This window comes from Lissotriton helveticus, chromosome 8 (genome assembly GCF_964261635.1).
Source record: "Lissotriton helveticus chromosome 8, aLisHel1.1, whole genome shotgun sequence".
Lineage (NCBI taxonomy): Eukaryota > Metazoa > Chordata > Amphibia > Caudata > Salamandridae > Lissotriton > Lissotriton helveticus.
The window spans coordinates 102,740,900-102,763,297 of record NC_136069.1 but is presented as its reverse complement, the minus strand read 5'-3'; the positions used below and the strand labels follow the sequence as shown (position 1 = coordinate 102,763,297).

General features: G+C 42.8%; 1 protein-coding gene across 2 annotated transcripts in view; it reads right to left on the bottom strand.

Annotated features, from left to right (window-relative positions):
- Positions 1-831: 831 nt before the first annotated feature.
- LOC144772403 (prolactin receptor-like) overlaps positions 832-22,398 on the bottom strand; it is a 438,551-nt gene continuing 416,984 nt past the window's right edge. For both annotated transcript variants that reach the window (XM_078656689.1, XM_078656690.1), the window contains 2 exons: positions 18,142-18,211; positions 832-1,917 (listed from right to left, as the gene is read on the bottom strand). In XM_078656689.1, the coding sequence (XP_078512815.1) occupies positions 1,105-1,917; positions 18,142-18,211 (883 nt within the window). In that variant the 3' untranslated portion in view covers positions 832-1,104. The remainder of the gene's footprint in view (positions 1,918-18,141; positions 18,212-22,398) is intronic.

Sequence of the window (22,398 nt, the reverse complement as noted above, 5' to 3'; positions counted from 1 at the left end):
GTGACCCTGACCAGGAAGAGCAATGCTCAGGAGCTTCACCGGTGTTCCTGCTAAACTTCGCACAGTCGATTACCTTTTAAAGAATGCAGTAGCGTGTGCTGTATGGTTGCGATTGTTTCTCTTCTTTACTATGGATCTCAGCTCCTGTTTACACTCCATGGCATATTGAAAACATTGGTTTCGTGGATCTCATTCGATGTACACAAAATCACCCCTGTGCAATTCCTTCAGAGTCCATTTGCTGGGCCATTCTCAAAAGATCAACCTGTAACAAATCTTAAATCTGGAGACATACCTGGTTTTGTGCTGTTCTGGCACCTGTCACTGGCCCTTTCCTATACATTCAATTTACACATTGCCCCGGATCTTTCAGTGCTGACCAGTGCTCATGTTCTTTGCCCGAAACCTTCTCAATATCACAATCTCCTGAATATCCCTGGATCCTCATGCACAACACCCTATTGCCCTTTTCTTCACATCTTTTCTTAGCGGGGCTTTTATTAGATAATGCTTTCCTTTAACTCCCTTCAAAAACCCATCTTGTGTACTCCAGAATCGCTGTGTTAGATACCATTCTTGCCACTCCCCGAAATAACTTTTATAGATTCTAAATCTCTTGCACTCCCTTTGTTTACATCACAAAGAAAGTTCCCCCCAAAAAGTATTTCCTAAAAATCAAGAACTATACTCTCTGGGCTCAGCCCATGCGATTGCCACGCCTGTGCTGCCTCTCGCTTCACCTCTGCTAGCCCCTTCTCCAACTCCACTATGGATCGAACATGCTTTCCATACCAGAGGACATCAAAAGACCACTATCAATTTCTACAACAGATCTGATAATGTATAATACCTGAAGTATCATTTATTGTAGCTTATTTAATTGTGAACATGGCTATTCTCAATGCAAATGCTTATACCTATATACAAATTAGTTGAACTCTTCACATTTTTGGTTTCGCTGTAAAAAAAAAGCTAGTGTGACGTGATAACAAGAGGCTTTTTTTTCTAAGTCCATCTAACGTCACTGCGATCCAGCTGTTCTTTGAATGGTGGCCTCAGTGCTTATGTTTGCACATCCGCTTGGTCTCTGAGTCATAATGGAAGTTATGCAACAACATACTCCTGCACTACTTTGGGTGCAATTCTCTTCACTGCTGCAATACTGTTGGGTTCAAAAACCAGATGCTGCACTGACACATAGTCTAAAATACCAATTGTAAGTGGTTTCATCTCAGTCACGGTTGTAGACCAAATGTCATTTGTGGATCTGCTGTAGGAATGTATGTCAGAGATCTTGGAGCAGTCTACAAAGCGCGTTACTATTGACTCCGGTCCTGTATCTTGTATGCCGCGGACCTTATTCACATGGAGGCCCTCCCAGTTTTGAGACCTGTCAGTTCCTTGGCAACTCAGGGGTGTCAGGAGGTAATCTACCTTCAAATTATAGGATTTAAGCTTCACTGCCCCACGGTCACCAATATCTGCGACATGCATGTAAGACTTCTCGGAGCTTGGAGAATTGTGAGCAGCTGGTTCCACTCTATGAACTGCACAATACTCTTCTGTACTCAGGATGGCAGGATTAACTCTGTTGTCACCCACACGCCTTTGGGTAGGATCGGAGCATATAATGTCCCATTGAGAAGATCCACTTCTGTCTTTGATACCCACACAGAGCTGGACCAGTGGAGTCTCTTTGCCAGTGGATTCATTAACAGACGACAGCTGCATTCCTGGGATCTCCGGGAGGATGTAGTCCTCCTCCATTTCTTCGCTGGTCTCACTCCCAAGAAGAGATGACGATGTGTCCATGACTAACTGGATGGTATCACTGGATAAGTCTTCTCCCGAGTGGGTCTTATGGTACGGCAGAGGTGGCTTCATAAGAATCTTGTCAATCTCCTCAAAGTGCCCTTTCTGAAGAAGAAAGGATAAAGAGTTAGGAAAGCGTGTGTGGAATGAGGTATTAACAGCATTGAAGGATGACAGGCAGAGAAGAAATAAGGTAAAAGGTCACAGGATAGTCGAACAATGTCAGTCTCTCTGTCGAACCGGCTGGCTCCTGAAGAAGGGCGAGGCCAGACTTAAGCGGCTGAGCCCATTTAGGCAAATGCAAAACCAAGAAAACACATTTGGAGGGTGATGCAGCTCTGAGTAGAGAGTTAAATTATGGATGTCCCTGGATGCCTGCAGCCTTTCATGAGGGTGACTATCATTGAAAAGTTGGCAACACCCACAAAATGAGCGGTGAGTTGACAGGAATGTGAGAGCACAGAATATGTGAAATGTGGAAGGGGATGGAAACTTTGATGATCTGGAAGTCCAATGGAGAGAGGCTGAGGAAGGAGGTAATGGAATTGAAAGGGTGGAGCTTTTGAAGAAGAAGTGGTTAAGGAGGGAGTCTGTCATGGCAAAGAGTAGTTCACAGAGGTGTTTCTCTTTTGAGGAAGGGCTCATAAGATCTCTCTTTGTGGCAGTAATTAATTTGTAAAACATTAAGTGCCAAGGCCCTTCTCAGAATGCCACTGCAGCCTGCACCACCCATTGCCCAAGCCAGCACTGACAACAACAGGACCAACATAACAGCTAATCATCACACTCCTAGAACTATGACAATTCAGGCTATTTCAAACCACACAAAGCTATAATAATGACGTAATAGGCTGGTATTATTAATTTCCATTGCAAATTGACTTAATAAACACAGTTGTGCTTATCACAAAATTAAACAGACAGCGCATGTGGTGGACTTTGACCAGGGCCAGTACTGGTAACTTAGTGCTGGTGCCGAGCACTGGAAACCACTAGCTCAAATTAAGCACTGCCCTGTGGAAAATGGGCTTCAAGAGGTACATTATTATAGGGATCTCTCCCCATTGTTACCTTCACAAGCGCACTAATGTAACATACAAACAAAAGTCTGGAAGTGATGGGTGAGGCATGACATCTATATGTATTTTTAATGTTACATACAATACAAGTCGAGTTGCATTCAATTATGGCCACTCGGCACTAAGGGCCCGATGTAGGTGGCTAAATACCGGTCGGTAACAGTGAAATTCGGTAAATTTCACCGTTACCGACCGGTATTTAGCCATTCCTGATGTAGGTAAGGAATCGGTAATAAGGAATCGGTAAATACCGATTCCTTAACACCGATTCCTTATTGGCCTTGCGTTTAAGGAATCAGTAATACCGATTCCTTAAATGCAATGTAGAAAGCACATAAAAGAGTGCTTTTGGGCCTTAAGAAATCGGTAATTACCACCAACTTCAAGTTGGTGGTAATTACCGAATTCCTTTAAAAAAGCACTTTCTTGCTTTTTTAGAAGTGCCATGTGGCACACATCCATGCCGTTAGGGCATGTATGTGTGCCACATGTGCACACATGCACATTTCAGGGGTGCAACAGGGTGTCCTTTGGACACCCTTGAAATACCTCCCGGGATTATCGATTCGGTAATACCGAATCGGTTATGATGAATGTTTTCACATTCATTCCTATGGGCCTCCAAGCATAGTCCTTATTACCGAATCGCAATTACCGATTCGGTAATAAGGAATATTAAGGATTCGGTAAAAAATATCGAATTCTTACCTACATCTGAAATACCGATTTCTTAATACCGAATCGGTAAAATTTGGTATTAAGAATTCGGAATTTCAAAATTACCTACATCGGGCCCCAAATGTATTAGAGTTTGTGGCTCAAGTGCCGCACCTACAAAGAAGTCATATCCGTTTTAATGGCGCAGCTAATAAAATAAACTCATGTTAACAAGCCAGACAAGGAACATGCCCTTTCTCTCATGCACACACATTTCATAACCATAGCAGCTGAAAGGTTGTTACGAGAGATTGCGAGTCTTGTAGGTAGAAGCACTAAAAGTACTGAGGGCCTCTCTACATTAACACTTGAACGAGAAGCATTATTTACTATCCTGTGTAACAACACTGGAGCTGAGCATTAGACGCCCCTCCTCGGTCCATAGAACGCCATGTATAAGAAAGATGTATAAGAAGCTGGTGTGGTTGGACACACGGGATAATGAAACAGAGTTCTGACTTCAGCCCTTACAACATAACGACGTGTATCTGAAAAGCACAGGTTCACTTAAGGGTATCTTGCCGCTGAATAACAGATGTTTATTGTTACCCAACTCGGATGTATGACATCACAACGCATGCTTTTACTCCGCATGCCATTACAACGCAGTTTTTACAACGCAAGTCGTTACAACGACTTGCGTTGGGGGGCGCTGGATAGTGGAATAGTTTAATTTTCTATTCCAACTCCAGTCCCCATGGATAGTAAGGAAGGTGTTGGATAGAACATTAAACTATTCCCTATCCTACAGCGCCCTCCAGCGCAAGTCGTTGTAACGACTTGCGTTGTAATAGCTGCATCGTAATGGTAGTGCGGAGTGAAAGTTGCGTTGTAAAGGATGTTCCCCCCCAACTCAATAGTACTCATTTTATCGACCTCAGAAGGATGAAACGCTGAGTGGACTCGCCAGGATTTTAACCTGTGGCCATGAGGTCGAACACAGGCCCCATAAAGTGGATGCATTCGTCCACTAAGCTGCCAGACCCGGCTCAATAAAGTATGCGAGGGCAGTTTATATGTCTTGGCATATTATGAATGACTAATAAAACTATGCTATTAGACAGCCAGAAGTAACTATGCTACGGTTTTAGACTAACTGAATTGAATGAATGAATTGGGGAGAGGATGTGTCTTAACGGCTAGGGCGGTCGACCTCGGAGCTCGGGAACCGGGTTCGAGTCTGGGCAGGGACGCTCAACATCCTGTGATTCTGGGCAAACCACTTTATCTCCCCGTGAGTAACAGAAATGAATGTAACGTAACTGGTGCTCATGTAAAGCGCTCTGATACCTTCGGGTCTAGTTCATGCTATAAAAAAATCCACCCAAAAAAAATATGAATGGGAAAATGTGATGAACTAGGACTGGGGCTTCCCTAACCTTTGACCGAATAAGTATAATAATTGCTAAGTACAGATTTCAGGGGTACGGGCGAGGCTCTAGATGCCACCTCCAGAGAGATAATCAGATAGGTGATGACTGACTCCTAACACTGGCAGCTACTTGAGCAGAGCTCAGTGGGGATGGAGGGATCGATACCTGCCAGGTTTCTCTTTCTCCAAAAAGGTCAGTTTCCTTGTGAAGGAAATCTGCAGCGTGTGAGTCCAATCATTTGGGGAAACATGCCAGGAACAGACATAAAGAAGGAAACATCAGATGGGGCCCGAAGTTTGACTAGAATTTACAATGAAGAGTCCAGTTCACATTTGCTACAAAACTAGTGTATACATCTATACCCCGTGTAGAGCTGGTCGATGTGATGCAAAAAAAAACTTGATTGGCTAGACAACAGGATGGGACAAATAAACAAACAAGTCCCACTCAGAAACAACAAGAGTCAGCACTGATCCCAGCTGACACAAGCCTTAGACATACTGGGTGCAATATCTCTTGCAAATAATCGATGTGGTCAACAATAAAAGACACATTCAAAGTTGACTGCACTGGCCTTAAGGAAAGGGGGCTTCCTGATTGCCACCCAAATGGCTTTAGTTACACAACCCCCAGCACACTGACAGACCTACTTGAGTCTACCACACCCAAAAACTATCCCACTCAGTAGTCAAATGCAACCTGAGGCATGACAGCGTCACCACTCGTAATACCAAGAAATGTGGGAAAAGGAAACGGGAGACAAACATGATCTGGGGAAACACCCCAGACAGATCCTGACTGCAGCATCACCTCCGAAGCTCAGAAGGGTCCTTTAGCGAGTGTTACATCCACTGCTGCAGGCCCTTTCATGCTTGACTGCCCAAATTCTCGGCTTGATCCACATGTTTGACTATACTCTGTACTGCCTATTTGATCATAATTTACTTGTTGTAAAGCGCTCTGATACTCTCAGGTCCAGCTAGCGCTATATAAAACTCCTAAAATAAAAATAAATTTTAAAAAACCAACAAGCGCGCCCCTCTGCAAAGCCCTTCCTACTTTCCATAGCACATGATCGTGAATCGACCCTTCACTTTTTACAACTGAGAACTTAGCATCTGCCCTCATTATGCATGCGCTCCATTGCTTCCCAGGTATGTGTGCCTTATAACTATTGTATACCTATGCGTAGAGACACAATATGTTTTCTGTTCAACCTACCTCTGTCAGTGTGTTGCTTGGGGATTGGCACGGTCCACAACCACATTTTCCTAACCCCCAGGAAGTATTGCAGTCCACTAACCAAGCTAGACAATGCAACTAATCCCATACCTAAATAAAAGAACAGATTACTCTATTGTGCCACTCCAATGCCCAGCTGAAGAACATCTTCACAAGGGCCAATATCAGCGTACACCACCATTCCATCACTAGCAGAATCACAACCTACAAAAACACAGGAAGGGCAGTCGCCAACCTGTGACTATGTGGGTCTAATGGGTCCCTCAACTGGTGGGCTACAGCTCCACAGGAGAGCTGAAGTTACAGAGCAGGCCATAAGACCAGCAAACCTACTGAGGTGCCCCCCAAGGAGGCAAAGCAACCATACACCAACTCCACAAGGTTGACATCCACCTAATGGACCCCATCAACAGGGTAAAGCCTACGGGCGTTCCACATCACACTCACTAATAGGGCAAGGGCATGTGAAGGGATTCTCTCCACGGTACTGCTTCGGGACCCCTGCGGTCAAACTAAAAAACACAGAAAAGCTATACACCGAAGTGCTAAGCACTCGGCGACCACGAGTTACACAAGAAACTGGTGGTATAACAAGAAACAAAACGGTTCGAGGTCTGAGACCCCAGCACCTTGAGACCCTTACAGGTGAGTAGTTGTGCTTTAAAAGACACCTGATTGATTGACTGATTGATTGAGCATAGGCCGTAAACCCCACCTAGATTGCTGCTGAATGGTTCGCCTGATCTCTACCGGTAGGAGCTGGCATTAATCGCAGTACACCTTCTGAGTATGTAGCAATGATTTATCATGAAAACAGCCCCAAAACGCAAATGTATAGGACACCTTCCGAAAATGAAAACCGAGCAACACATTTTGCAGCTAAGGAAAAACAATGAGAACCGCAAAGGCTAACAAACCGAATCACTGTCTAATTCTTTATCCATTTTTGACCCACTAGAGCTTGAAAATTTTGTTTTGCTTAAATAAGCGGGAGACAGCGTTAACAACGCTGTCCGTGCCATAAGCGTTGGTAACAACGCGGACATTACATCATCTGCGTTGTTACCACGCATGGCATTACATCGCAAGTCGTTTCTACGACTTTCGCTCGATGGCGTGCAACACCAGGGAATGTGTTGGATTTTAAGTCCAACACATTCCCTGCTGATGCGCTAACTGGAGTACGAATAGTAATTTATACTATTCTTAAGTCCAGCGCGCCATCTAGTGCAGGTCTTAGAAATGACTTGTGTTGTAATGCCATGTGTGGTAACAACGCGGACGATGTAACGTCGGTGTTGTTACCTACCGCGATGCAATATGTGGCGTTGTAACTTCTCAGTGGCTCCAACAAACAAATCTCAGTGAATGAGATCCCCGCTTTGTCTCCCACTACCACTAATAACACTGATGTAGAATCAGGACAGTTAACTACAGAAACTACAGAAACTTGTCCTGCTCCTGAGCTACAACATTCTACATCAAACATCGAAACTGTAAGTAATGTCAATGAATCTATTCAGACCCCTGTCCTACATATTTCTAAGGTCCCGACTAGCGCAAGCCATGTTTCGGAGCCTGCACGACAAACTATGTCTTTTTCTGGAGTAGGGGGAAACATTTTGGGGGTGCAACTAGACTCAACTTCACCAGGGACGGCTCAATCTAGTCAATTTACCCCTAGCAGACTCTCAACCACTCTTACTGAGTTTTCAAATATAGCTACACCCCCTATACAACAAACAGTTGTCTCTGCAGATTCAGATTTGTTAGAGGGGGGCCACGCATCAACTCAAATAATTGCAGGGGGAGGCATATTAAAAAATCAGGCTCTTGAGGAGAAGGAGAAGGAGAAGGAGAAAAAATCTAGTGAATTTTATTCATTTTCTGATGAAAATGGCTTAAATGTACTGGTGGAGTGGTCAGATGAAACTGACTCGCTGGAGGGTCTTGAAGATTCTGAATTGCAGTTCAGCTCATATGACGAAAGTACAGATGAGCAAGATTCTAACATTAACACGATTAGAGCCAGATCTAAAACCACTACCAGAATACAGGAAAAGGGCGCTAAGGATATACAGACAGCTCCTAACCCGCCTCCGCAGCTAGCAACAACATCAAATACCCAAGCAATCTCAGGGCTTTCTTATTCAGCCGTAGAGACTATCCTACAAGCTATAGCGGCTCACAGAGAAGAGACTGCACAAGATAGTAAAAAATCCAGAGCTGCACTTCGAAAAATGCAAGGAGTAGTCAGAAAACTCTCCAAATCCTGTAACCTGATAGGTGAAAGAGTCACCGAGATGGAGGCTAGAGTTATGTCCAATGAAAAAGAAACTACGTTGAATGCCGAGCGTGTCAAACTTCAAGATGCTGAATTAGTAGATATCAAATGGAAGCTAGAGGAATTTGAAAACCGGCAACGTCGGAACAATCTTCGTATTTTAGGTGTCCCGGAGAAACTTGAAGGGGCTGATACCCGAGCATTCGTGGTTAAACTATTAGAAGATTCTATCCCTGCACTTAAAGACTGGAACCTGAATGTAGAGGTCCAACGGGCCCACCGGATGCCATTTAATATTCCAACAAAACCTGGCATATATCCTAGAGCCATTTTGGTTTATTTTGGAAACTTCTTAGTAAGACAGACTGTAGCCGAGAAAGCTAGGCCAGATAATAAAGTGCAATATAATGACTTTGCATATTTCTCAAGACCAGATTTCTGCCATGTAACGGTGGAAAGACGTTGGCAGCTTCGATCTCTGATCAAATCTTTTCAAGACAAAGGTGCACAAGCATATCTTAATAACCCCGCAAAGCTAAAAGTTGTACATGGCGGCCTTACTAAATTTTTTCTTTCAGAGATCAAAGCAAAGGCGTACTTAGATCAGATTCCTTAATTTGTTTATTAGGATGGGAATGAAATTGAAAAACTGCTTTGTTTAATTAATGGCTTATACACTCCTATACATGTTTAGATGATGCGTCATCTCTGTTAAATATTTGTATCATTATGGGGGTATCTCACGTCATATATTGCACTGTTACTGATTAATTGTCCTGTTTATTTTTGATTCTCCTCTTATTAATCTTTTTCTTACCCATTTCCTTCTTATCTAATGTTTTTTTGAAGCGGCTGCTCCGACACAATGTTGTGATCACATCACTCAGACTCTGGTTGAGTCTGATTGCCCACTGAATGGGGAGGGGGGCTCAAGGGGAAGGGGGGTTGGTTTGCCAGGGGGGGGCACGGGTGGGTCACCTAGGGAGGTGAAAACTAAAAAAGGAAAAAATGAACCAGTTTTCTTAGCAGAGGAAATACGTAAAAAGAGATTAAACAGTACAGTAACAGAATTAGAACATTATTTTATAATAAAGATGTATTTGCTTGAGGCACTGCTACAATCATTTTCTATTAATAATGGGTAGGTTAAATGTTCAGACTTGGAACGTTGGTGGTTTATTAACAGGAGATAAACGAAGACGAATGGCTGAATTGCTCAAATTAACTCCAGTAGACATACTTTGTCTCCAAGAAACCCATCTGCCATGGGATAAAAAAGCTTGGTTAAATATTATCGGGTACAACATATTGGCTGTCTCTACGCATACCTCAAATATAAGGGGGGTTGCAATACTCGGAAAAAAAAATCTGGGACTAAGTGTACGACATCTATCAGATCCCCATGGCAGATGGGCCATTTCAAAACTTGCCTGTGGTATTAACGTCTGTACAGTTTATGGCTCAAATCTAGACGATTCCACAATTTTTGAAGAACTAGAGATCGAGCTGCCTACATGGCAGGGCCCGTTCATCCTATGTGGAGATTTTAATATTTCATTAATACCACCTGTATCTAATATTCCCTCTAAAATAAAATACAAAGGACGTAAACCCATAGTTTACAAAACCCTTAGCAGACTTATCAATAATCTTAGATTAATAGATATGTGGCTACACAACAACCCACATGATCAAGGTTTCACCTACTTCTCTCATCCGCATCAAAAGCAGGTTCGAATTGATTACATATTTGCAACCGCAGACCTCGTCCCACCCTCAACTATTAAAAAAATTCCAAGAATAATCTCAGACCACAACGCATTAATTTGTGCAATTACATTTATTCCTCTTTCTACTCAACAGAGGTCTTGGTCATTTGACCGGAAACTACTTTCTAATACTGAATTTATATTACATATTAAAAACTGGACTGAGGAGTTTTTCAATATAAATCGCTTTAGTGCGTCCAGAAATATAGTCTGGGATTCATATAAATCTGCTTTAAGAGGAGAGATTTCTAGTTTTCAATATGCAGCACGAATCCAAGCTAGAAAATGTTATGAAATAAAGTTAATGGATCTAACGAAAGCTGAATTAGAGCACACCTGTTTGATAGAACAGAACAAAGATTCTAATAATCAATGGCTTTGGGTTGCGGTTTTAAAAGCCGAGCTTAATACTGAGCTAAGTCAAAAAGCTGCTCAAACTTATAGAGCTTATAGAAAGAAGGTCTACGAGACTGGGGAAAAAATAGGTAAACAACTGGCTTTGCGTACGCGTCCAAATTTTTTTTATAATAACATTACTTCTATTGTAGATGGCGGACGCACATACGTTCAGCCTATAGATATTATTACCCAATTTCAACAGTACTATCAAAATTTATACTCCGAGGAAGGGAATAATTCTGAAAAAGACATTGATATGTTTTTGTCTCGCTTTCTTAACAATACGGCAGCCATTAACCTGCTAGATAATGGGATGAGAGAAGTACTTGAAGCGGAGATTACACTTGGTGAAGTTGTAGAAGCTCTCTTACTTTTATCCTCGGGCAAAGCAGCAGGCCCGGATAAATTGCCAATTGTAATCTACAAAATTCTTAGCTCCCTACTAAGCCCCTTATTATTGGATCTATTTCTCGGTGTACAGTACAATGGCATTCCCCCACCTTCTTGGGATGAGGCTAGCATTATAGTATTTCCTAAAATGGGAAAATCACCCGAACAGTTGACCTCTTATCGACCTATTTCATTGATGAATTCGGACTCCAAATTATACGCCAAAGTGATGGCTCTCAGACTCAGCAGGGTCATTGGACATCTGGTCTCTCCGTGGCAACATGGCTTCGTTCCGGGCAAGGGGACAACTGATCATATTCCCCGTACTATCGCTTTATTCGATGCCATGTCGGTCACGGGGGATCAGATGTCTATGATCCTGCTTGATGCTGAGAAAGCCTTTGACCGTGTCTCGTGGAGCTTTTTATGGGTCGCTATGGCGCGTCTTAATTTCGTCCCCAAATTTCTTAAATCTATAAAATCTATGTATCATCAACCCAAAGCAAAAGTCTCAATATTAGGCTTGGAATCAGGTTTCATTACTATAACAAGAGGCACAAGACAAGGCTGTCCTTGCTCTCCTTTACTTTTCGCCCTTTATATTAATCCCCTTATCTTAAAATTAATAGAAAATAATAATAGAAAGCCGATCTTATGTAACCATTATGAAACCAAAGTTCTGGCATATGCTGATGACATCGCGGTATTAACATCCCACCCGATCGAAGCGCTACATGAAATCGAATTGCACTCTCTCCAATATGGTAAATATTCGGGTTATTCTCTGAATAGGGGAAAGACCATTGTACTGTGCACCGACAACACTATATGCTTAGATACGAGAAGAGCAAAAACTGCGACATATCTCGGTGTGATTCTTTCCGCTGATATAAAGACTTTAGCTAAAAACAATTTTGACCCTCTTATAGACAAAATTAAAATAGACCTGGATAGGGTAAACGGATTACATCTTTCCATTATAGTCAGAGTGAACTATCTAAAGATGAATATATTACCAAAATGTCTGTACCTCTTTCGCTCTATCCCTTTAATTATAGACTCTAAGATAATTAATTCAATTAATAAACTTACTTCTAAATTTGTGTGGCAACATGGGAAGATTAGACGATCTCTACCTTATCTATCCATTCCGCTCAACAGAGGGGGGCTTACAGCACCGAATATTAATTTGTACCATTGGGCAGCCTTTTTAAAACACCTAAAACCAATGATTCTAGAAATACCCTCTGCCACCGATACTATTAACATTACCATTCCTACAATTTATGAACTAATGCTTGGGCAGGAAGCTTACGGTATGCTATTAAGAAAAACTGAAAATGCCCATTATAAGCAAATCAAGGGTGAGATTATTAAAAGCGCTTGGCTAATCTGGAATCAGATACTTAAACATATACAGATCGGTAAAATTAACCGATATACGCCCCTATTTCAATCGACCATTACCTCTGCTCTTGATTTTGAACATACAGCCAAGAAATGGTATAGCCTGGGCATAAGAACAATTAATGAGGTTTGGATAAATGGCCCACAGACTACATTTCAAGATGTAAAAATAAAATTTGGTCTCCCGGAAGGGGATTTTCTCAAATTTGCTCAATTGCATGCAAAATTAAAAGCTAAAAAAGATCTAATCAATCTTCAGAAGAACGACCTAATAGAAGCATGCTACCTTGCAAAAACTAGGATAGGAACATTATACAATATTCTATTAATAAATGTCAATGATGATATCGCGAAAACAGAAACTAAATGGGCGGTAAAGTTAAATAATCCCGATATTGATATAGATAAAACACTAGAAATGAGCAATAATTTATTTATGGCTAGTAATTTAAGGGCACAATTGTACAAAACCATTTATGATTTATATTTTACCCCTGCCAAACTTTTTGCATGGGGCAAAAGGGAAAACGACTTATGCCCACGCTGTTCACAAGGTCCAGCAACGTTAATTCACCTGTTCAGCAGCTGCCCCGAGTTAATTCTATTAAAAAATATGATTGCCTCATTTTGGGAGAAAGTCTTTCATCATAAACTTCCAGAGTCTGATACCTTATATGTTTTGGGATATGACAGCTCGCTAAAGCTAAGTAAATCGGAACAAAGATTATTATTTATAGGTACAGCTGTACTGAGATTAATTTTGTCTGCGCGTTGGAAGGATAGTTTGCCCCCTAGCTTCCAAATGTGGCTAGCTCGCCTTCTCGCTGTCTTTAATTTTGAATCTGCAATATATGCGACTAGGGGAATCAAAACAAAACTTCGTGGCAAAGAACTGTGGCGCCCTATGTCTACCTGGAAAGAAGGTTTATGTCCTAGTGGAATCGGTTAAATTGAATTGGAATCCCTATTTTGTATTCTCTGTTAACGTTTTTTTTTTTTGGCTTTCCTTTTTTTTTTAATGATCGCTACCGCATGTATTGCATTACGTTTTACTGAATTTAAATGTAAACACTGAATGTATTGTACTTTACGGAATATATATTATCCTTTGTTAATGCTGGTTCTAATAAAAAAAAAAAAAGAAAGTCAAAGCTTTATGTGTAATGGCCCTCATGCCAGTATTCCCAATTTGGGCACAAATGGGACGGGACATGTAGCCTCTCGAAAAACACAACATTCTGAGTCTTGCACCTTGGCACGAGGGAAGACATTAGGTATTACCATATTATCCTCTACTCCGAGGTGCAGAACTCATTCTGTAAATAATGCATTCTGCAGTGGCGGTATTTACAGGGAGCGTTATAATCGCTCACTTTAACGGGTCACTAGGAATAAGGGTCGCTGCACCAGAATCGCAGGCTGCAAGATTATCGAAACTGCAGACTTGTTGCGGCTTCTTATTCAGGAACCTGCAACGGTGCAATGACCCTTGTTCGCTGGTGCACGCTGACTACTTCGACTCAGTAAGTTTCAATGCCATTCTGTAGCAGGTCATTGCACAAACAGCTACTTTGTAACATCTCTTTCAATGTCTGTGAAAAAGCGAAAATTTGAAGCAAGTACTGGAAATCTTTTTCAGTACTATTTTACTATAGGAGGTGAAATCTCACGCTCCAGTTAAATGCTTTATATGCCCTAGCGATAACATGTCTACCTGTCCCACACAATATTTTCTCAAATGCAACATTTTTACCCTTCTCACTCCTTTGATAAAAACACTTTACAGTGTCATAATCTCCTGTTAGACACAAAGTAGCACTGTTTGTAGACTGCTCTAAAGTGCTCCCATGCCCCCCATGTTAGAAACAAAGTAGCACTGTTTGTAGACTGCTCTAAAGTGCTCCCATGCCCCCCCTGTTAGACACAAAGTAGCACTGTTTGTAGACCTTCTCTAAAGTGCTCCCATGCCCCCCGTTAGACACAAAGTAGCACTGTTTGTAGACTGCTCTAAAGTGCTCCCATGCCCCCCCTGTTAGACACAAAGCAGCACTGTTTGTAGACTGCTCTAAAGTGCTCCCATGCCCCCCCTGTTAGACACAAAGTAGCACTGTTTGTAGACTGCTCTAAAGTGCTCCCATGCCCCCCTCCTGTTAGACACAAAGTAGCACTGTTTGTAGACTGCTCTAAAGTGCTCCCATGCCCCCCCTGTTAGACACAAAGTAGCACTGTTTGTAGACTGCTCTAAAGTGCTCCCATGCCCCCTCCCCCCTGTTAGACACAAAGTTACACTGTTTGTAGACTGCTCTAAAGTGCTCCCATGCCCCCCTGTTAGACACAAAGTAGCACTGTTTGTAGACCTTCTCTAAAGTGCTCCCATGCCCCCCCGTTAGACACAAAGTAGCACTGTTTGTAGACTGCTCTAAAGTGCTCCCATGCCCCCCCGTTAGACACAAAGTAGCACTGTTTGTAGACTGCTCTAAAGTGCTCCCATGCCCCCCTGTTAGACACAAAGTAGCACTGTTTGTAGACTGCTCTAAAGTGCTCCCATGCCCCCCATGTTAGAAACAAAGTAGCACTGTTTGTAGACTGCTCTAAAGTGCTCCCATGCCCCCCCTGTTAGACACAAAGTAGCACTGTTTGTAGACCTTCTCTAAAGTGCTCCCATGCCCCCCCGTTAGACACAAAGTAGCACTGTTTGTAGACTGCTCTAAAGTGCTCCCATGCCCCCCCTGTTAGACACAAAGTAGCACTGTTTGTAGACTGCTCTAAAGTGCTCCCATGCCCCCCCTGTTAGACACAAAGTAGCACTGTTTGTAGACTGCTCTAAAGTGCTCCCATGCCCCCCTGTTAGACACAAAGTAGCACTGTTTGTAGACTGCTCTAAAGTGCTCCCATGCCCCCATGTTAGAAACAAAGTAGCACTGTTTGTAGACTGCTCTAAAGTGCTCCCATGCCCCCCCTGTTAGACACAAAGTAGCACTGTTTGTAGACCTTCTCTAAAGTGCTCCCATGCCCCCCGTTAGACACAAAGTAGCACTGTTTGTAGACTGCTCTAAAGTGCTCCCATGCCCCCCCTGTTAGACACAAAGTAGCACTGTTTGTAGACTGCTCTAAAGTGCTCCCATGCCCCCCCCTGTTAGACACAAAGTAGCACTGTTTGTAGACTGCTCTAAAGTGCTCCCATGCCCCCCTCCTGTTAGACACAAAGTAGCACTGTTTGTAGACTGCTCTAAAGTGCTCCCATGCCCCCCCCTGTTAGACACAAAGTAGCACTGTTTGTAGACTGCTCTAAAGTGCTCCCATGCCCCCCCTGTTAGACACAAAGTAGCACTGTTTGTAGACTTCTCTAAAGTGCTCCCATGCCCCCTCCCTCCTATTAGATACAGAGTAGCACTCTGGTTGTAGACTGCTCAAAGAACTCCCCCCTGTGTCTCCACACCCTGTTAGATACAGAGTAGCAGAAACTGGGAGAATCGTGACAGACACAGGGGTTCTCCATTGTGGGAGACTGGAAAAGATGGTCTGAAGGGAGATATAAAGGTCAGCATCACGAAGAATTAAGGCAGCAAAAAAGGATGGTGGATTCAAGAGTCTCCATCCTGAACAACAAGAGAATTGTTAACAGGTTGATAATTTTTAGATCCAGTACAGGCCATTAAACCTCTGGCGATACCAAAGGGGATGATGGACGGAGCGTTCCCATGGGGCACAGGGTCAAGACTGATTTGCATATGGCTGGGTTCAAACTGGAATGGCACGGTGAGCAAAAAAACAATGGATTTAGGACCAAATCTCTGTACTGGGGTGAATGTATGACATTGTTCTGCATTCTGTCCATCAACTGTTGTTTTTGCATTTGTCACCCCGAGTGGGACGGGTATGCCCAGATGTGAGTCCCGTGCTCTCCATGCCACTGGAATCAAGCTATCCTGTCTGATGAGGGCTGAAAGCCCAAAACCGGTCCTAGGATGCTTGTTTCCAGTCAAGGGAGGACCTGGCTTGGCAGTTCGGGGTGGACTGTTCCCATGGGGCACAGGGTCAAGACTGATTTGCATATGGCTGGGTTCAAACTGGAATGGCATAGTGAGCAAAAAAAACAATGGATTTAGGCCCAGATCTCTGTACTGGGGTGAATGTATGACATTGTTCTGCATTCTGTCCATCATCTGTTGTTTTTGCATTAAACCTCTGGCAGCAAATGGACAAAAAGTGAATTGAGTATAAGTATTTCATCTACTTCACATTCAAAAAATCCCACTGCTAAGATTTTTGTCCCAAAAGATCTGGCTTCTGCACCACAGTGACTCTTCCTTGAACCTGCACCGTTGAACTAGAGTTGGTTGCTAGTGGAATGACTGGCCAAATACGGGAGACTAACCTTTGCCAATGGACAGCAAAGAAGGACACGAGGGTATAACTGAAAGGGATAAAGGACTAGTGGCTGTTGGGATAGTTAGGACTCTGGAAAGATGGAGCAGAAGTTGTGGATGAAACCTTTTCAAGGAGTGGGCCTGGGGGCCAAGGCGGTTACTTTGAAAGGGCCATCTGGACCCTTCAGTATTTAGGATTAGTGGAGAACCTTCTGAGAATATAATTGTTTTCTATTATTTTTCAACCTCTTCATCGAAATTTGTGGGCCCAGTAGCCTGATATTTAAAAAGGTAGCTTATGAAGGAGATTCTACTGAACGCCGTGTGCCTTCCAAGCCTGCATCCACGTGAAGCAACTGCCCATGCGTGCAAACCATCAATGGCTAAAACTCACAATAACTTTGCCCTCTGCACAGAAACACGATCAGTCAACACGCCTGGGGATGCCGGTGTTTCAATGCAGAAGGGACTTGTTCTTTTGGTTTGGGTAGGACTGTCACTACTGGGGTGGGGTCCCGCCTGGTTTGCATATGGTTGGTCCTAGTCTGTGGTAGTAAAAGAACAAAAAACTACAATGTGGCCAGAGTAGTTAGTAGAGGCTGGGAATCATTCAAACATGTTACCCATCACATTTTTTTCTTCTCCCGGGCGAAGCTATAACTCATTTAGTAAGGGTTATAATGAGAAAGACTAGGGATTGGCAATGTAAAATGTGTTTAGGTAATACCGCATATCCTGTAGAACAGGATGTGCACGGAGGAACTTTCCCCAAAATACAGAATAGTCACACTTAAAAAATCCCAGAAGACAATGTCATCATACCCTTTCCTTTATTACACAGCATTCTGCACCAGGACCACCTGCTCTAGAGAGCAGACACCGTGAGATAAAGCCATGCATTCCCTCAGACAGACAAGCCCAGGTCTATGACATGTTCCTATTGCATGAGACACACCTTTTCAGAATCCCTATTACTGAAATCCAAAGAGTTATCCCTATTCATTTGATTTATTTTCCAAGGAAAGAAACTCTGTTAAATGCAGAGATTTCACCACTAGACAATTCAAATGTCACACAGGAACACTGCCAAGAAACTCTGAGTTCCCAGCAAAACCGTCTTATGCCTGCTGCAATGGAGCCTTTTGTAGTACTTTGACATTACCACTAAGTGGCGCCCTAGGATCACCTCAACTTACACAAGCACAAGGCTTGATTGCAAACTGCTTGTAGCCTACACCTGCTAGCCCATTTTAATTCGGACCTAGAGAACCCACAACAAAAATATCCATTATCACTCACCTTTAGAAGGGCAGTATCTATGCCGTTGATGTGCGGTACGGGAATAGGAGGCAGGAAGAACCGTTTAATCCTGCAGGAACAGTAAAGGTCAGATATTAATACAAGTTGCATAGCATGGTTGTACGCATGAGCGGTATGTGGCCAGTCTCTAGCACCTGCAAGGACCGGGACTACAGGCTTCCCTTTTTTTTTTTTTACTAGTCCTGCTGCTGCCAACTCCTGCCTGGAGAGAGACTTGAAGAGGAAACCTCCCGTTGGAGGATATCATAGCGGTTCATAGTCAGCAACATCTGGACAGAGAAAAGGAGGGACACAAAGGCAGGCTTAGGATGGGAGCAGGAGACCTGGCTGCCAGCAAGGGCTGTGTGCGGCATAGAATGAGTACATGGCTGTAGAATGCTGTGGATCATTAAAAATCTAACATTTACCCCACGCTTGAGACTAATCCAATTCAAATATGTACACGGGGCTTACTACACACACTACAAGCTATGGAGGGCTGGGTTGAGAGAATCCTCTATATTTTTACGATGCCGGAAAGATGAGGGCACATTTATACACACAGAATGGACATGAACAGCCTTGCATGGATTCTGTTCAGGGGTAACCACTTATCTAGTAGAAATGCTGTGATGGGAATTCCCCAAGTTCCCTAGGTTAATACTACTCCCTATCGCTGATGAGATTGGTGGTAATAGATATAAGCGCCATCTCCTATGGTTGGGTCTAACCCTTGCTAAACGGGACGTGGCAAGGCTATGGAAATCGGACACCCCTCCCGCAGTAAGGGCATGGAAAAAAGGGATGGACTTCTGCATGGAGCTAGTAATATCAGTCTTTCAGGCACACGGATGCCCACAGAAGCATAAGAAAATATTGCCGCGTTGGGCTGAATCCCGCGGTCTTGTATTAGAGCAACAAACGTTAATATCAGACATCATAGATACCGAAATCCAGACATATGATCCAGTGGTGAAATGTATCTTGTGAAACGTTTCTATTGGAACGTAGATGCACCCTGGGGGCATCATTATTAGATATGGACGAACAAAATGCAATGGGCTCTGTTGTTACAGTTTAGTTATTATAATTTGTGATGCAATAATATTCATGGAAGCATATTTATATGTATGTAGCCCGGTGGGCTGTGAAATCACGGAAATGCAATCAAATTTGCAATGAAAAAAAGAACATTCCCTGAAAATACCCAGTTAAATCTTAGCTGTAGTTCAGCAAGAACACATTTAAAAACCTGTGAAATTCTCCAGTTATGGTATGCAATACACATACCATAACTACTCACGACACCCGCCAGATTTGCTATTCATAAATATCCTTTTTTTTAAAATATGTCTTAAACGTTTATAGTGCCAAACAAAGTGCCCGTTGAAACCACAGTAGCTCTGAATACCCTCATAAGTAATTGAGGGCCTTATGTAGGAAGCATTTTTGTGGTCAGAAATAGTCTGGTCGGGCCATTTCCGACCTCAAAAATGCCTTTTCATATGTGCAAAACACAAATTGTGATTTGGTAACACGTTACCTAATCGCAATTTGTTTGCGATTTCGTATTTGGACGGGGCGTGTTTAGGGAGTCCTTTCCAAATATAGAATCGCACTGGTATGTATGAATGTTTTGTGACCGAATTATGGTTGCAAAACATTCATATTTTAGTGACACCCAAAAGGAGGTGTTATTCATTAACAAATGGGACAGGGGAACCTTTGGGACCACTTCCTCTTTGTCAATGTAGACACAAATTTATTTTAAGAGCAGGCAGTAAGAAAAAAATGAAACTTCAGTTTAATTTTTTTCTTTTTAAATGCATCCCGTTTTTCTGCATCAAAAATAAATACTTGCTTTATTAAAAAGATGTCACAGATACAGTGGTCTTTTGACCTCAGCAGACCACCATCCCTGTGATGGCTGCAATTTCTAATGGGTTGTAAATTGTGATCTACCTAATTAATATTCATGTGGTAGGTCGATATGTGAAACCATTAGGAATCACTATTTAGGAAATCGTTCTTTTGTACATAAGGAATTGCGATTCGGTAAGAATCGCAATTAGGAAATCACAAATCCTATTTTTTTTAATACATATGGCCCAAAGTGCTAAAACCAATATAGGGCCAGATGTAGGAAGCCTAATGCCGGTCGGTAACGGCCGAAATTCGGTAATTTGGGCCGTTACCGACCGGAATTAGGCTTTTCTGATGTCGGTGGCCAAATTGTAGGATTCGGTAATTTACCGAATCGGTAACTTAAGGATTCGGTAAATTACCGAATTCTTAACATACCGATTCGGTAAATTACCGAATCCTTAATGTAGAGAGTACTCAAGTGAGTGCTTTCTAGATTTAGGATTCGTTATTTACCACCAACTATTAGTTGGTGGTAAATTACGAATACCTTTTAAAAAGCAATTTTGTGCTTTTTATTCAGTGCCATGTGGCAGACATACATGCCCTTAGGGCATGTATGTCTGCCACATGTGCACCCATGCACTATTCAGGTCTGCAACAGGGTGTCAAAGTGACACCCTGCCACCCTTGAATGTGTTCCCCCTTTTACCAAATCGGTATTTACCGATTCGGTAATTCCCATTCATTCCTATGGGCCTGGAGGCCAGTAGGGATGAATGGGAAATACCGAATCGGTAAATACCGATTTGGTATTTAACGAATCTTACAGATTCAGTAAAAAATACCGAATGATTACCTACATCCAATTTACTGATTCTAAAATACCGAATCGGTAAAAGTCTGTATTTTAGATTCGGTAAAATAGGATTACCTACATCTGGCCCATAGTGCTAATACAGTCTAACAGTTGAACTTGCCAAGGTAATAACGGTATGCCCTTTCCTATGACCTATGACAAATCCAAACATGTTGACTTTTGAAAGTCGTTTTTATTATATTCAATTTTTAATTTACCTAACTGTTCCATAATAACTATTTAGTACCCTAAAACACTTGCCATCCTTAAACTCCAAACTATCTATTAATGCCATCCTTCTCTAAATACTAAGAACCCTTGCTACCGTTTAAAGGTACCCTTCCCCGAACCCTAAAAGCCCTAGTCACTACTTAAGGCCACCAATCCTTGAACCCCTACCAACTCTTTAATACCTATTAATACTACCCTTCACTGAACCCTATAGACCCTTACTACCCTTTAATGCTACCTTACCTAAACCTTAAAAACCCCTTACTACCTCATTACGCTACCCTTCCATGAGCCCTGAAAGCCCCTTACTACTTCTTAACACTACCCTTTCCTGGGCTCTTAAAGTTCCAAACTACCCCTTAATGCTACCAATACCTAAAAGCAACCAATCCCTTACTTCTCCTTAACGCTACCCATCCCTGGATACTAAACTACCCTTACTAGTTCCTTGCTCCCTTTCCCACCTCACAGAAAATGCTCCTCTCCATCTCTGCAGGGGGTGCGCCCCTGCTCTCAGTGCACGTACCTTTGCAATATAAGGCACATTTTCACTTGTTTTGTAGGTACGGCTTATTTTCTATCTATTTTTACCCTAGACAACATTTTCAACAACTTTTACTCAGTCTACTTTTCCCACAATATTTTGCCTGCAAACCCTTTAAATCACAGATGGACCCGTTTAGCCCAGTATGTTTTTGATGCCTGTTGCGGTCTCTGTGTCCTTGAGACCAGGGAGAGCAAGGGGCGCGCCAAGATTATCAAAGGATAAGTTATGGGGTTGCAGCTGCTTGTCCTGGCTCAGCTTAATTACATTTGATGGAATTTGGCATTTGAGGACCACTGCCCAGATACAATGCATTAATTGTGGATAGACAAGGTCACCTTTGAACCCTCATTTTTTGCTCCATTCCAGCTAGGTAGCCAGAATACAAGGCAGCCTCCTGCGTACATTAAGGATGTCACTGCACAGAGGGGGGCTGATAGTATTAACAGACACGGGTGGCATGAACCGCGGGAGTGTGCTGCATACATTGACAATCTCCCTCTGAGGTGGGTGTGATGGTGGAGAGTGAATGCGCCTCTGGAACCTGGGGGAGTCTGACAGATTTTACCAATGTCCCTATAGTATAGAGAACGCTCGTCTCTCTGCACCACCTGCAGATTCCAAGATACATGAATAATGTATGCCGACACCATCGGTACAACCTTCCGACACTGTCGGTTCAAGCTACCGACACCGTCGGTTCAAGCCACCGACACCGTCGGTTCAAGCCGGCTACACCGTCGGTTCAAGCCGCCTACAC